The sequence below is a fragment of the Chiloscyllium plagiosum genome, chromosome 15 (genome assembly GCF_004010195.1).
Source record: "Chiloscyllium plagiosum isolate BGI_BamShark_2017 chromosome 15, ASM401019v2, whole genome shotgun sequence".
In the NCBI taxonomy this organism is placed as follows: domain Eukaryota; kingdom Metazoa; phylum Chordata; class Chondrichthyes; order Orectolobiformes; family Hemiscylliidae; genus Chiloscyllium; species Chiloscyllium plagiosum.
In genome coordinates this window covers 31,629,787-31,643,937 of record NC_057724.1, presented here as the reverse complement: position 1 = coordinate 31,643,937, position 14,151 = coordinate 31,629,787, and the positions used below count along the sequence as shown (strand labels likewise).

At 40.0% G+C, this 14,151-nt stretch overlaps 1 protein-coding gene across 1 annotated transcript in view; it reads left to right on the top strand.

Moving 5' to 3' along the window:
- LOC122557546 (RNA-binding motif protein, X-linked 2-like) overlaps window positions 1-13,840 on the top strand; it is a 20,017-nt gene extending 6,177 nt beyond the window's left edge. Inside the window, exons 2-6 of the mRNA XM_043705293.1 lie at window positions 2,156-2,271; window positions 6,757-6,808; window positions 10,092-10,221; window positions 12,140-12,332; window positions 12,955-13,840. Of these exons, the coding sequence (XP_043561228.1) occupies window positions 2,156-2,271; window positions 6,757-6,808; window positions 10,092-10,221; window positions 12,140-12,332; window positions 12,955-13,598 (1,135 nt within the window). The 3' untranslated portion in view covers window positions 13,599-13,840. The remainder of the gene's footprint in view (window positions 1-2,155; window positions 2,272-6,756; window positions 6,809-10,091; window positions 10,222-12,139; window positions 12,333-12,954) is intronic.
- Window positions 13,841-14,151: the final 311 nt, after the last annotated feature.

Genomic DNA, 14,151 nt, shown 5'->3' with positions numbered 1-14,151 from the left:
TTACCTGTGACTCTATTTTCAAGAAACTATGAACCTGCACTCCAAGGTCTCTTTGTTCAGCAACACTCCCTAGGACCTTACCATTAAGTATATAAGTCCTGCTAAGATTTGCTTTCCCAAAATGAAGCATCTCGCCTTTATCAAAAGTAAACTCCATCTGCCATTTCTCAGCCCATTGGCCCATCTGGGCTCGATCCTTTTGTAATCTGCGGTAACCCTCTTCGCTGTCCACTACACCTCCAATTTTGGTGTCATCTGCAAACTTACTAACTGTACCTCTTATGCCAGCATCCAAATCACTTATGTAAATGACAAAAAGTAGAGGACCCAGCACCAATCCTTGTGACATTCCACTGGTCACAGGCCTCCAGTCTGAAAAACAACCCTCCACCACCATCCTCTATCTTCTACCTTTGAGCCAGTTCTGTATCCAAATAGCTAGTTCTCCCTGTATTCCATGAGATCTAACCTTGCTAATCAGTCTCCCATGGGGAACCTTGTTGAATGCCTTACTGAAGTCCATATATATCATATCTACCGCTCCGCACTCATCAATCCTCTTTGTTACTTCTTCAAAAAACTCAATCAAGTTTGTGAGACATGATTTCTCACGCACAAAGCCATGTTGACTATTTCTAATCAGTCCTTGCCTTTCCAAATCCTGTCCCTCAGAATTCCCTCCAACAACTTGCCCACCACGAACGTCAGGCTCACTGGTCTATAGTTCCCCGGCCTGTCCTTACCACCCTTCTTAAACAGTGACACCACGTTAGCCAACCTCCAGTCTTCTGGCACCTCACCTGTGACTAGTGATGATACAAATATCTCCGCAAGAGGCCCAGCAATCACTTCTGTAGCTTCCCACAGAGTTCTAGGGTACACCTGATCAGGTCCTGGGGATTTATGCACCTTTTTGCGTTTCAAGACATCTAGCACTTCCTCCTTTTGTAATATGGAAATTTTTCAAGATGTCACCATCTATTTCCCTACAGTCTATATCTTGCATGTCCTTTTCCACAGTAAATACTGATGCAAAATACTCGTTTAGTATCTCCCCCATTTTCTGCGGCTCCACACAAAGGCCACCTTGCTGTTCTTTGAAGACCCTATTCTTTCCCTAGTTACCCTTTTGTCCTTAATGTATTTGTAAAAGTCCTTTGTCTGAAGAGATGGAACTGAGATAATAGAGTGATTTCCAAAGTTAGAAATAGGTCGTCTGGTGATCAATATACAAGTAGTTAGCCCAAAATGATCTATCATGTCCTTTGATTCAATTGGTATGATAAAAGCTTCTATCATTGGAGATGTTCCATCAAGTAACATTTGCAAACACCAATACCAAGGCAACAACCATTTCCAATAAGGGACGACTACCCCTTGATATTCAATGGTGATACCATCCACCATTAACAACGTCTTGGGGGTCACCATTGGTATTGAATTGGACTTCCCACATAAATATTGAGGCTGCAAGAGCAGGTCAGAGGCTAGGGATACCTTGGCAAGTAGCTCACCTCTCAACTCCCCGCAGTCTGTGCACCATCTACAAGGCGCAAGACAGGAGTGCGATGGAATATTCCACACTTGTCTGAATGAGAGCAGTTCCAACAACACTCAAGAAGCTTGACACCATCCAGGACAAAGCAGGCCACTAGATTGGCACCACATCCACAAGCACTCTCTTCACTATGGTTCAGTAGCAGCAATGTATACTATCTAAGATCCACTGCAGAAATTCTCCAAAGATCGTTAGACAGCACCTTTAAACTCACGATACTTCCAACTGGAAGGACAAGAGCAACAGATACATGGGAACACCATTGCAAGTTCCCCTCCAAGCCACTTGCCATCCTGACTTGGAAACATGTCACTGTTCTATCACTGGGTCAAAATCCTGGAACTCCCTTCCTAACCGCATTCTGGATCTAGCTGCAGCCCATGGACTGCTGTGGTTCGAGAAAACTGCTCACAACTACGTTCTTCAGGGTAGCTAGGGACAGGTAATAATACTAACCTAGCCAGCAAAACCCACATCCCACAAACTAATTTTTGAAAGAAGAGCACTTGGACATGGTAAATTTTTGTTTTATTCAAGCACAATAATCTTGGTACACCTTATAATCAAGTTGTTCTGTTTTTCTACCCCTGCATTTAGTCCACTCACAAAAGTGAAGCTCATCAATGAGCTAAATGCAAGGGAGGCGGAGTTGGGAGTTCAAGATAAAGTGTCCTGGCATTCAGAGTACAAGGACAGTGCATGGATCTTTCTGGGTAAGTGAAACCTTTTCCAGGTTCCAATTGTCTTTGTTTTAGAGGCTCTTGTAACCTTGTGTCCCATAGGATTGCTCATTTAAAATCTAAATGTGATTGGATTTCTTTTATTTGATACCGGTGAACTTCAGGTGTACCAATTTTGTTTTAAATTCCAAAGCTGAGTGGGCAGGACTGAAGCAGATTTCCTATATAAGGAGATTAATAGTAATAGAGTTTCTGTGTGATGGGGGTTACTTGTTATCTTTCCCTGTGCAATACGATTCTGAATATGTAACTCCGTTTCAGGCACATTTGAGCACACTCTTCATGTAAGGCCGCACTCCTGATTTCACTCATGAACCTCCACGCAGACAGTCACCCAAGCGTCGAATTCAACCCAGGTCCCTGGCGCTGTGAGGCAGCAGTGCTACCCACTAAGCCACTGTGCTGCTCCAAATTTCCTCTGTGTTATCTTTAGAGAAAGTGTTTACTTCCTGTAATATGACCAGACCAAATAAACAACTTCAGCTGTGGCCAAACCATTCTACTATATATTTCCATCAATACATCCCTGCTCTTGTATTCAGTGCCAGTAAAGGAAAGCACCCATTTGCTTACTTTACCAATTTATCCACTTGTCATTTCACCTTCAGGAATCTGTGGACATGCATTTCAAGGCCCCTCATTTATTGTTTATTTCCTTCATTTGTTTGGCGTCTCCAAATGAATTACCCCCCACTCCTCGAATTAAATTCCACTCACTACTTTGTGCCCCATCAGTCAAACCATTAATACCTTCCTGCAGTCAACAGCCAGCCTCTTCACTGTCAACTACATGGCCAATTTTTCAGTCATCTGCAAATTTCCCAATGATGCTTCCTATATTTCAAGTCTAAATTATTAATATATACCACAAACAGCAAGAGACCGAAAGCTCAGCTCTATGGAACACCATTGGAAACAGCTTTCCATTCGCAAAACCATCCGTCGACTATTACCCTTTGTTTCATGTCACTGAGCCAATTTTGGATCGAACCTATCACATTCTGCTACATTGCGAGGGCTTTATTTTTTCTTAGTAGTACCATGCAAGACTTTGTTGAATGCCTTACAAAGCACTGCACTGCCCCCATCAATCTTCCTTGTTACCTCTTCAAAAATTCAATTACATTAGTAAGGCAATAATGGCTATCCCTAATCAATCCATGCCTTTCCATGTAACAGCTAATTCTGTTTTTTTCAATATTGATTCAAGTAAGCTATCCACCACAGAGATCAATTTGACCAGCCTATAATGATTTGGCTTATCCATTGCATCTTTTTTGAACAATAGCAATATGTTTGCAGACCTCCAATCTTGCAGTACCTCGCCTGCATCATGAGAAATTTAGGATATGATCGTCAGAGCATCCACCACTTCCTCCCCAGTTCCATTAACAGCCTAGAATACAATTCATTCAGACCTGGATAAATATAATTTAGCAATTAGCTTAACTTTAAAGCCTTGGGGGGATTGTAGTTCCTTAAAAATGGTAATTATATGTTCTCTATTAAAATATTTGTTATTAATAAAATGGCTAAAGTTATTTTGGTTACAGAAATGGTTGTACCATTATAAACTTTAATTCACTTCTGCAGTAATCTGGTCCTATCTGTTTCACTTTGCGATATTAAAAGCATTTATTGCTTACTACTTCTGTACCTCTTTCATTTCTCCTGAATTTTTTCTAACTATCCCATCCATTTTTTTATAAACTTATATAATATTTCTCATAATTCTAAAACATTTTCTGCTGGATTAATTTGTCATGACAAGCTCTAAATGTCTCTGAAATAAACAAGATTCTTTTTGACTTCTCCAACCAAACTTCTTTCTCTGCTGAAAACAACCTACTTCCTTGACCAATTCTAATAATAAAAAGAGCCAAGGCACATACAGCCTTTCTAATACCAGACAGTCAAAGGCCTTCACAAATTTACCTGTCAATCAGTTCTGCCCCAAAGTTGGAATCCTTCCATTCTAGTCCTAGATAATGAAAGTTCTTCAACTCTTGTTGAATCTAATGGAATTAGCTGGGTCATGGGTTGATTTCTCCGAGACTACAAAGAACTCCTTTAAGATAATTGAATGGATGGTGTCTCCTTGTAAAGAATTACTGCTGACAGTGCAACTTCTGTGAAAGGAGAGTTTTTACTGCTGTTCACTGATGTCAAAAAGTGTTCTCAGTTTAACAATTTAGATGCTTAGCAATTAGAAGATGGTTTAAAGATTGAAAATCAAAACTGGATTTAAATATTTACTTCGCTAACAGTTGCTTTGTTCTGATCCTGCACTTGTATATGGCTTTTGTCATCACGTTTAAAAGTGTGAGTATTATTAACCCCATGGTAGTCTATATATTTCACTCCTTACTGAATCTTGCTGAATCCAACTCTGGTGTGCAGAAGAACATAAGAAATAAGAGTGGGTAATGCCATTTCACCCCTCAAATCTACTCCTCCCATTCACTTAGATCAAGGCAGACTTTTTTATCTCAGCTTCACTTTCCTGCTTGATTCCCATATTCCTTAATTCCCTTTTTAAGGATCAAATGCAAATCAAAGTAGCCTTGAATAGAAATTTTAAATCTAATATCAATATTATAAAAAAAGGAGCAGGCAAGGTGAGGATTTATGAATACTGGCCTGCCCCTATTTCCCTACTACCTGCTGTGCCAGCTAGCCCACTCCTTCCTTGTAAAATTCCATGTTCCTTGCCTCTTGGCTGCTCACTGGCATCTTTGTAATACTATCTCTTAATCAATAATTTGCAATAATCATTAAAATAGAGGCAGGTAGGAGGAGAAAACAAAAGATAATTTGTGAGCTGCCATAGGAGTGTAAGTGGTAATGGGATCTTAACCATTCCTAATGCAGAACAGCACTCCTTTTCGTAGGCATTAGGGCTTTGGTGAGGTTCACAGCCTCAAGTACAATAAAGTGCAAAGAGGGTTTGGTAACATTATGAAACAGCACTGATAGAGCTCATTCTTGTTAAGAGTTAATTCTTGAAATCCATGCCATGACCCACATTTTGTAGGTGAAAGGGAGGACTGCAGATGCTGGAGATTAGAGTCGAGCGTGTGGTGCTGGAAAAGCACAGCAGTTCAGGCAGCATCTGAGGAGTAGGAGAATCGATATTTCGGGCAAAAGCCCTTCATTCCCTGGGGTGGGGGGAGTCCAGAACTAGAGGACATAGGTTTAGGGTGAGAGGGGAAAGATATAAAAGAGACCTAAGGGGCAATGTTTTCACACAGAGAGTGGTACATGTGTGGAATGAGCTATCAGAGGAAGTGGTGGAGGCTGGTACAATTGCAACATTTAAAAGGCATTTGGATGGGTATATGAATAGGAAGGGTTCGGAGGGATATGGGCTGGGTGCTGGCAGGTGGGACTAGATTGGGTTGGGATATCTGGTCGGCATGGACGGGTTGGACCGAAGGGTCTATTTCCGTGCTGTACATCTCTATGACTATCATTTTGTAGCTCACTTACTGGGTATTGCTTCAGTTGGGCTGAGTGAAGCATTCTTGGAGAAGGGGAAAGTACTGAACATTGTGCGTTTTACAAAAATGCTTAAAATATTCTGAAGTGTTTATTGCTTTGAGTGAAAACTACTAATGTATTTGGGAGATGGATGTAAGGATTCAAATGCCAATAATAAATCAAAAATAATCATAAAGTTAGATTTTGTATATTGGAACTATAAGACCATAAGATTTAGGAGCAGAATTAAGCCACTCAGCTGGTAGAGTTTGCTCCCCCATTCGATCGTTGTTGATATGTTTCTCAACCCCATTCTCCTGCATCCTCCCTGTAACTCCTGATCCCCATACCAATCAAGAACCCAAATACACTCAATGACTTGGCCTCCACAGCTTTCTGCAGCACAGTGTTCCACAGATTCACCAACCTCTGGCTGAAGAAATTCCTTTGTCTCAGTTCTAAAGGGTCACCCCTTTACTGTAAGAGTGTGCTATTGGGTCCTAGTCTCTCCCATTGATGGAAACATATTCTCTATGTCCACTCTATCCAGGCCTCTCAGTATTCTAAAAGTTTCAATTAGATTTCCCCCCCATTCTTCTAAACACTGAGTACAAACCTCAGAAATGCTTCACGGATACTGCTTCTTATAGTGCTGAACATAATCACTACAAAACCAGTCACTGTGGGCTTCTCTGTTCAATGTCACAGGTGGAAAACATCTGCCAGTTAGATCTAGAGTCATATACATGAGCAAAATGTTTTGAATATCTTCATGTATTAACAGCCTGGACTATGTAATCAATTGGTTAAATAATATAAATTTCTATTGGAAAATGTGTGTGACTAACAACCTGAGATCTTGTACTTATTAAACTGTGTACAGTACTGAATATATAAAATTCTTGGTTATGGTAGTGCCAGCATTAAATGTAAGAGTATGATTTTCCATGTAAGTATGCTCTGTTTTCTTTTTCCTAGGTGGCTTGCCCTATGAATTAACTGAAGGAGACATTATCTGTGTGTTTTCACAGTAAGTTTTATGTTTCCTTGCCAATTTCGCTGATGTTAGATACTATGCTGATTGGAGCTTCTCAAGTATGGCTCCACTTGGGTTCCTCAACTCAGTGACCAGGCTATTAAACCATGGGTGCAGCACCTCTAAATTCAACCAAGTCATTTTTAATATTTACCCCATACATTCACAGCAGAATCTGTTGGCTCATGGGGAGTAGAAACTCTTAACCAGTTTCTCTCTCTCAGAGGAGAAAGTGAGGTCTGCAGATGCTGGAGATCAGAGCTGAAAATGTGTTGCTGGAAAAGCGCAGCAGGTGAGGCAGCATCCAGGGAACAGGAGAATCGACGTTTCGGGCATAAGCCCTTCTTCAGGAATGAGGAAAGTTTGTCCAGCAGGCTAAGATAAAAGGTAGGGAGGAGGGACTTGGGGGAGGGGCGTCGGAAATGTGATAGGTGGAAAGAGGTCAAGGTGAGGGTGATAGGTCAGACGGGAGTGGGGGCGGAGAGGTCGGGAAGAAGATTGCAGGTTAGGAAGGCGGTGCTGAATTCGATGGATTTGACTGAGACAAGGTGGGGGTAGGGGAAATGAGGAAACTGGTGAAATCTGAGTTCATCCCTTGTGGTTGGAGGGTTCCTAGGGGGAAGATGAGGCGCTCTTCCTCCAACCGTCGTGTTGTTGTGGTCTGGCGATGGCGGAGTCCAAAGACCTGCATATCCTTGGTGGAGTGGGAGGGGGAGTTGAAGTGTTGAGCCACAGGGTGGTTGGGTTGGTTGGTCCGGGTGTCCCAGAGGTGTTTTCTGAAACGCTCCGCTTCTCTCTCTCAGACACAGTAGTGTGGAGACCAGTTGTATTAGCTGAGGCCAACTAGCAGTGCACACCACTGGAAATTGAACCTGAAACCTTGACAGTCTATTATAAGAGCTTACTGGAGGCAAATGGTCTGCTACATTTCCAACATCACTTTATACTTCAAAAGTATTTCATTAGCTTTAAAGTATTTGGACCACGAAAGGCCATTTATATTTGCAAGCCTTTTTTCATTTCTCAAAAGCATTTTCATGAACACATGCTTGATTTTAGTTTATTATTTCAGGCTGGTTAAAAGTATGGCTTTGTGCCAGTAGGTGGCATAATGTTACAGCTTTAGCATCATCATGCAGTTTGAGCGCAATGTTGTGACCTGCAGGACCTTGGAATCCAGGCGAGTACATTAGGGGGTAACACCAGAGTTCACCAAATACTGAGAGAAACTGAGAACATTTAGAATAGTGTGAGAAGACACACAAAACTAGGTTGTATTTGAGGTTTATTTGAGCTCACAAGCTTTCGGAGCAGTGCTCTTTCATAAGGTAAAGCACTCTGAAAGCTTGTTATTTCAAATAAACCTGTTGGACTATAACCTGATGTCATGTGACTTTATCCACTCCAGTCCAACACTGACACCTCCACATCATGAGCATAGAGAGTACTAAGTTAATAGGTGGAGCCTGAGTAAGGGAGAAATTAAAATATTCTGAATCAGCACTACACGGCATATACATGAGAGTTTAGTAAATAAGGTTGGCAACCTATGCCCGTACCTCACCAATTTGGAATTATGTTGTGGCAATTATGCAGACCCTGTTGAAGGAAGGGCAGGACATAGGAAACTAAGTAAAGGTTGGTGATCTTGGTTAAGGAGAGCATTGCTGTATTGGAGAGATAGATGTCATGGACGGGTCAAATACAGAATCAGTTGGTTAGAGCTAAGGAACAAGAAGGGTGCATTGCTTAATATAAACTACAGGCCACCAACTTATGGAAAACATGTAGAGGAACAAATTTACAAGAAAATTACAATGAGGTGCAAGCATTGTAGAATGGTTAGAATGGGGAACCTTAATTACCTATACATGGACTCGGATAGTGGGAGTGCAAAGAGGGAAAAGTGTTTTTACATTGTGTACAAGGGAATTTTCTACAGCAATAATTGTTAATTCCAACACAAAAGGAAGCAATATTGGACCCGGTTCTTGGGAACAAGGTACTCCCAGTAGATCAGGGGTCAGTGAGGGATCATTTAATGGATAGTACTCAATGTATCATAAGGTTTAGAATGACAGTGGAAAAGGACAATGGACCATCAGAGTAAAAATTATTATTGGGCAGAACCTTCGGCGAAGCAAGAACAGAGTTGGGTGATGAAGTCTAAGATTGCCTGGGGAACCTGTAGCTGAACAGTGAGCTACCCTTGGAGGAGATGGTTCGGATACTGTTCATATCATTATGTTTTGCTTCGATGGAGGAGAAACTTGTAGAAACACTAATTTGGGAAGGAATTAATAGCTACATGGACAAATTTGGGTTACTTAGGGAGAATCAATATTTCTTCATGAAAAATCATTTTTAACTAACTTGCTGGAGATCTTTGAAGAGGTAACAGAGAAAGTTGATAAAAGTAATGTTATTGATGAAGAACAAAGAACTGCTGGAGATCTGAACCACAAAAAGAAATTGCTGGAGAAATATAGCAGGTCTGGCAGCATCTGTGGGAGGAAAGCAAGCTGTATGTTTCAAGCCTGGTCACTGATGTGCCATGCAATAGATTTGTTAGAAATGCTCAATCTCATAGAATAAAAGGGGCAGTAGCAACATTGATGCAAAATTGGATGAATGACAGGAAGCTGAGAGTAATGGTCAATAGATGTTTTTCATGCTGGAGGAAGATTTGTAATAATGTTCCACTGAGGTCAATTCTAGGATCCTGCTTTACTCAATTATGTATGAATGATCTAGATCTTGGAAAGGGGGGACAATTTTAATATTTGCAGATGCTACTAAACTCGGAAACATTGTAAACTATGAAGAGGACAATGTAGAACTTCACAGCAGCATTGACAATTTTTTGGGATGGCTGGAAAGGTGAAGATATGAGAGGTGATGCATTTTGTTGGAAAGAACATGTAGAACAGTACAAACTAAAGTTTTCTACTTTTAAGGGTGTGGAAGAGCAGAAAGACCTGGATGGAATATGCGTGAGTCAGTAACGGTAACAGGACAGAAACAGCAGTTAATAAAGCAGACAGTCTCCTAGGGCTTTATCAAGTGACCAGAGATATTCAAGACTGGAGATTAATGGGGAGAAAAGGTAAAAGAGGCTGATTCCTTGTGAGAAAGCTGAGCTGCTGTTTTACTAAACAGGAGAAGAAATATTTACAGATGAGATTGCAGTGGAAGATCTGGTTAGTAGCAACCTCTGATAAAACTACCATAAGAAAGATGGCTTAAACTCAGTAAACTATTAACATTAATTTGATAGGTATGGCGAGATTGTTAACATCAATTTAGTTCGAGATAAGAAGACTGGAAAATCAAAAGGCTTCTGCTTTATCTGCTATGAGGATCAGAGAAGCACCATTTTGGCTGTGGACAACTTTAATGGAATCAAGGTGGGTATGAAAGTAGACAATGGAATCATAGAAAGATGAACAATAGGAGTTGTCTCACCTCTTCCAGATGACCCATTTGCAAAAGCTGATGATATGTTTACTTTTTTGACTGTTGGTAAGTTGGCCTGTAAATTGAAGTAAATAACAAGACCAAAGTACAACGGATTAAAGTATCCATTTATAAAATGAAGACCACCTTGTGAGCAGAATGTTAATTATAAAATAATTACATTTAGAAATACATAAAATCCAAATGAGCTTTTGCATATATCACAATACGTTAGTGCTTTGCCTAATTTAGTGAATATATGTCTGCTTTTCTTGTAACACTATATAAAAGAAAGTAAGAATGTGTAAGGTGCCACCAAATGCCCCGTTCCTCCTAGTTCCTGCAACTGATCATGTAGTTCTACTTGATAAATTCTTCCCTTCACCTCCCCACTTTTAGATGAATTTTCCTCATAATTCTAGAGGCAATTGACTCAGTCTGGCTTGTTCAGAGGTCAGTGGCACGTTCAAGAAGCTTTTTCCAAGTGGCCATTGTATCTGTGATCCTTGGTACGTAAAATAGAGGTTGACCTTTATCTTCATACACAAGTCCTTCCAATGGCTGACATCTGGATACCTGAGTGAGCCCTGGCTGAGACCAATTATAGCTCCTCTGTTGCCACTCCAATCAGCTAACTCATGGTGTTACGATCAAGTGGATCAAACTTGGCACCTTTTTGTTGATTGAATGCATAAAGAATCTGGATTCAAATATCCACTAGAATTTGAGGCTTCTGAATTACTGTTTTTTTGGTTTGTACATATAGTGTGTTTTGAAATGGATTGGCAATGCCACCATGGGACAATACTTGTTTATAGTTATAATCTATCGATTTTGCAGTCTCATTACAAGACTTTTTAAAATGAAATTGAAATCAGTTCACCAATACATTGACATCTATTTTAATAAAAGTGTCACATGTCAGCATTAATACAAGGAGAAAGTTGTTTTTATTAGTTTTTAAACATATTAAGAGTTTCCTATCCTTTGTAATTAAGGAGGTAACAACTGTTCATTTCTTCTGTTACTGTTTAAATAATCAACTTCAATTTATATGTAAACATTCTAGTATGGCAACCTAGAAATCACCATACTTTGAGACCAGATACACAAAAGGTTTGGGATGCAGTAAGCAATATACCTCTATTTTTCTGCCTTCAGCATTCTCCTTCATCAGACACCATGTTCTATTTTGTTGATACTATTATGAGCACATTTCTTTGAACTTCCTTTTTCATGTAACTCCATCTACTGCATCTACCATGCTCTTTAATCTCTTTCTGTTGGAATGGAGATTCATTGCAAGGCTATTGTGTAGAATTTTTCTTTCAGATTGTTACATTGAAATATGATTAAAGCTGATGTCATGTGTTATATAACATTTTTGCATGGTGTCTTCAACATCTTGAACTTTCCTGTGATTCATGTCACATACTGTGGCTGTGTATTTCAGTGAAGTTTTGTAAACTTGGATTGAAAGAATATCTTTTTGCTATATCCCACTATTATGTGGGGGTTAAAGAATTTAATAAAGTTCTTGCTGTTTTATTACTATTTCAACTTTTATAATCCATCACATGATTGTGTTAGTATGAATAAGAGTATTTTTTTCTATGTTCAAATCTGCTGGTATTCTAAGTACACAAGGGGTGATGTTCTAGTTCAGCCAACCATGTGGAATGACCATTCTTAGTTGTGAAAGAATGGGCTAGAATAAATGGAAACAACTTTTTTCCAGTACTTAAGTAAACAAAAAGCCATAGGCACTTGAAAGATTTTGGGAATGTGGTAGGTAAGTAATCAAGAAGAGAACTCTCTACTATATGGACTACTTTGTTTGTGTAACTTGTGTCTATCTCCTGCATTTAGATTAAGGGAAGGACCATCCGTGTTGACCATGTAGCCAATTACCGTCCTCCAAATGATGGAGATGATGTTGATTCTGTGACTAAAAAACTGAGAGATGAAGGCTGTGCACCTAAAGCACCTCCATCAGCACCAGATTCCTCAGAGTCCTCTGAAGAGGATGTTAGCTCAGTGCCAGCTAAGAAACTGAAGAAAGGTATGGGTCAGCTCAGGGGTTGGGATCTTGTCAGAATTTTGGGTTTGAGCATATTAGATGATAGATGTTTGGATTACTAATTTACAGAAACACTGTCACTGGTGTACCGGTTTTATTATGTGGAATTGTTGTAACTGCTGTCTGAAATTTGAAGAATGTCAGTAGAGTTATAACACTTAGAGATTGGATTGATTTTGGAATTAGGTGATGCAACGAATTAGTAGCTCAACTTTTCACCACTAGATTGCGTCAAAATCCAGTCTAAACATGGGATGAAAATCCTGTGGTAGCACACACTAAGAGACCTGCATCAAATATATTTGGCCAGTCCCAGTCAAAATCCAAGCCAAATGGAGCACTGCACAAAAGAATGCTAATTCAGCGTAAACTAGCAACCTCGGCCAGAAAGGTTTAAAAAATGATCAGCGTGAGAAATGAAATGCATATGTTTGGTGGACTGCTGAGGTTGGCACACATTGTACATTTTCTATGTGTTATCCCCTATCTGAGAGTCCTTCATACTAATTTAGAGAGGTGCTTAGAACGGAGTAAGTCGATCCCTTGAAATTTAGATTATCCCTTTTGGTGAGCCTCAATTCACAAAATGTTATTTATTCTCCAGAAAAGAAAAAGAAAAAGAAAAAGGAAAAAAAGGAGAAAAAAGTCAAGGTAAAGAAAGAAGCTGCCTCCAAACAGTTCATCAAGAGCTCTGGCCGAAACCAATCACCTCCACCCCCTGTAAGAATCAAGAGAGAAAGAGAGGATGTGGAGTATGAGAAATATGCCAAAATGAACCATGACATTCATTGGGATGGCAGTGTGGACCGCAGGAATGAAGAAAGAGGAAAAGGAGATGCAAGGAAACACACAGATGGAGCTGATGAAATGAGAACCAGAGAGAAACACCGAGAAAGGAGCCGACCTAGAAACTCCGAGAGAGAAGAAAAGCGAAACGATGATCAAAATGGTAGAGGATCTGGCAATGAAAGGTCAGAGAGAGACATAAGACACACACATGGTGATGGGAGAGAGTTGAGATATGATGAGGAAAGGCACAGTGGACAAGAGAAAATGCGAAAAGAAGACAGGATTGACAGTAAGAATGATGATCGTGATAAGTACAAGAAATACAATCGCAGTAAGAGAGAAGAGCGGGATTCACATTGTGACAGCATGAAGCATAAAGAGTGGAGATTTGAACATGACAAAGTCAACCTTAACAAGGGAAGATACAATTACAGAGACAGTGACCATAAAAGAAACTGAGCAGTTGGACGTTTTCTACAGTTAAACCCAATACACCTCCCCATCTGAAATCTATGGACAAAATAAAGTCCCAGCAGTTAATTACCGAAATAAATATTCTGAAATTTGCTGCTTTGCTGCGGCTTTTTCTCCAACTATTTCTTTGTATATTTGGACTATTTTTGCAATGGAGAGTATTAAACAACTTGTAATGCCTGTTTTAGCCACTGGTGATTTTTAAAAATAAATTTTCAATATGCTTATTTTGTGCTTATTTCGAAGATGTCAAATGAAACAGGGTTTTGTTCTTATTGCATATAGCTTGCTGTTCTTCGTGCAAAAGATTCATCTTTGAGTGGTGACAGCCTTTTAAATTGTGGCAGGACATCCAGCCAATCCCACGCCTGTTCTTGCTCCATGTTCTCAAGCAGACACTTTCCAGCAGCAGGCACAGGATAACAAGTGGCAGTGGGAATACTAGCTGATTTTCTTTTAGCATTTTTCCCTGCCTTACATGCAGGAGATAATGAAGCAATTGTAGTTTTGCAACAGCCAAATCAACAAAGACCTTGGC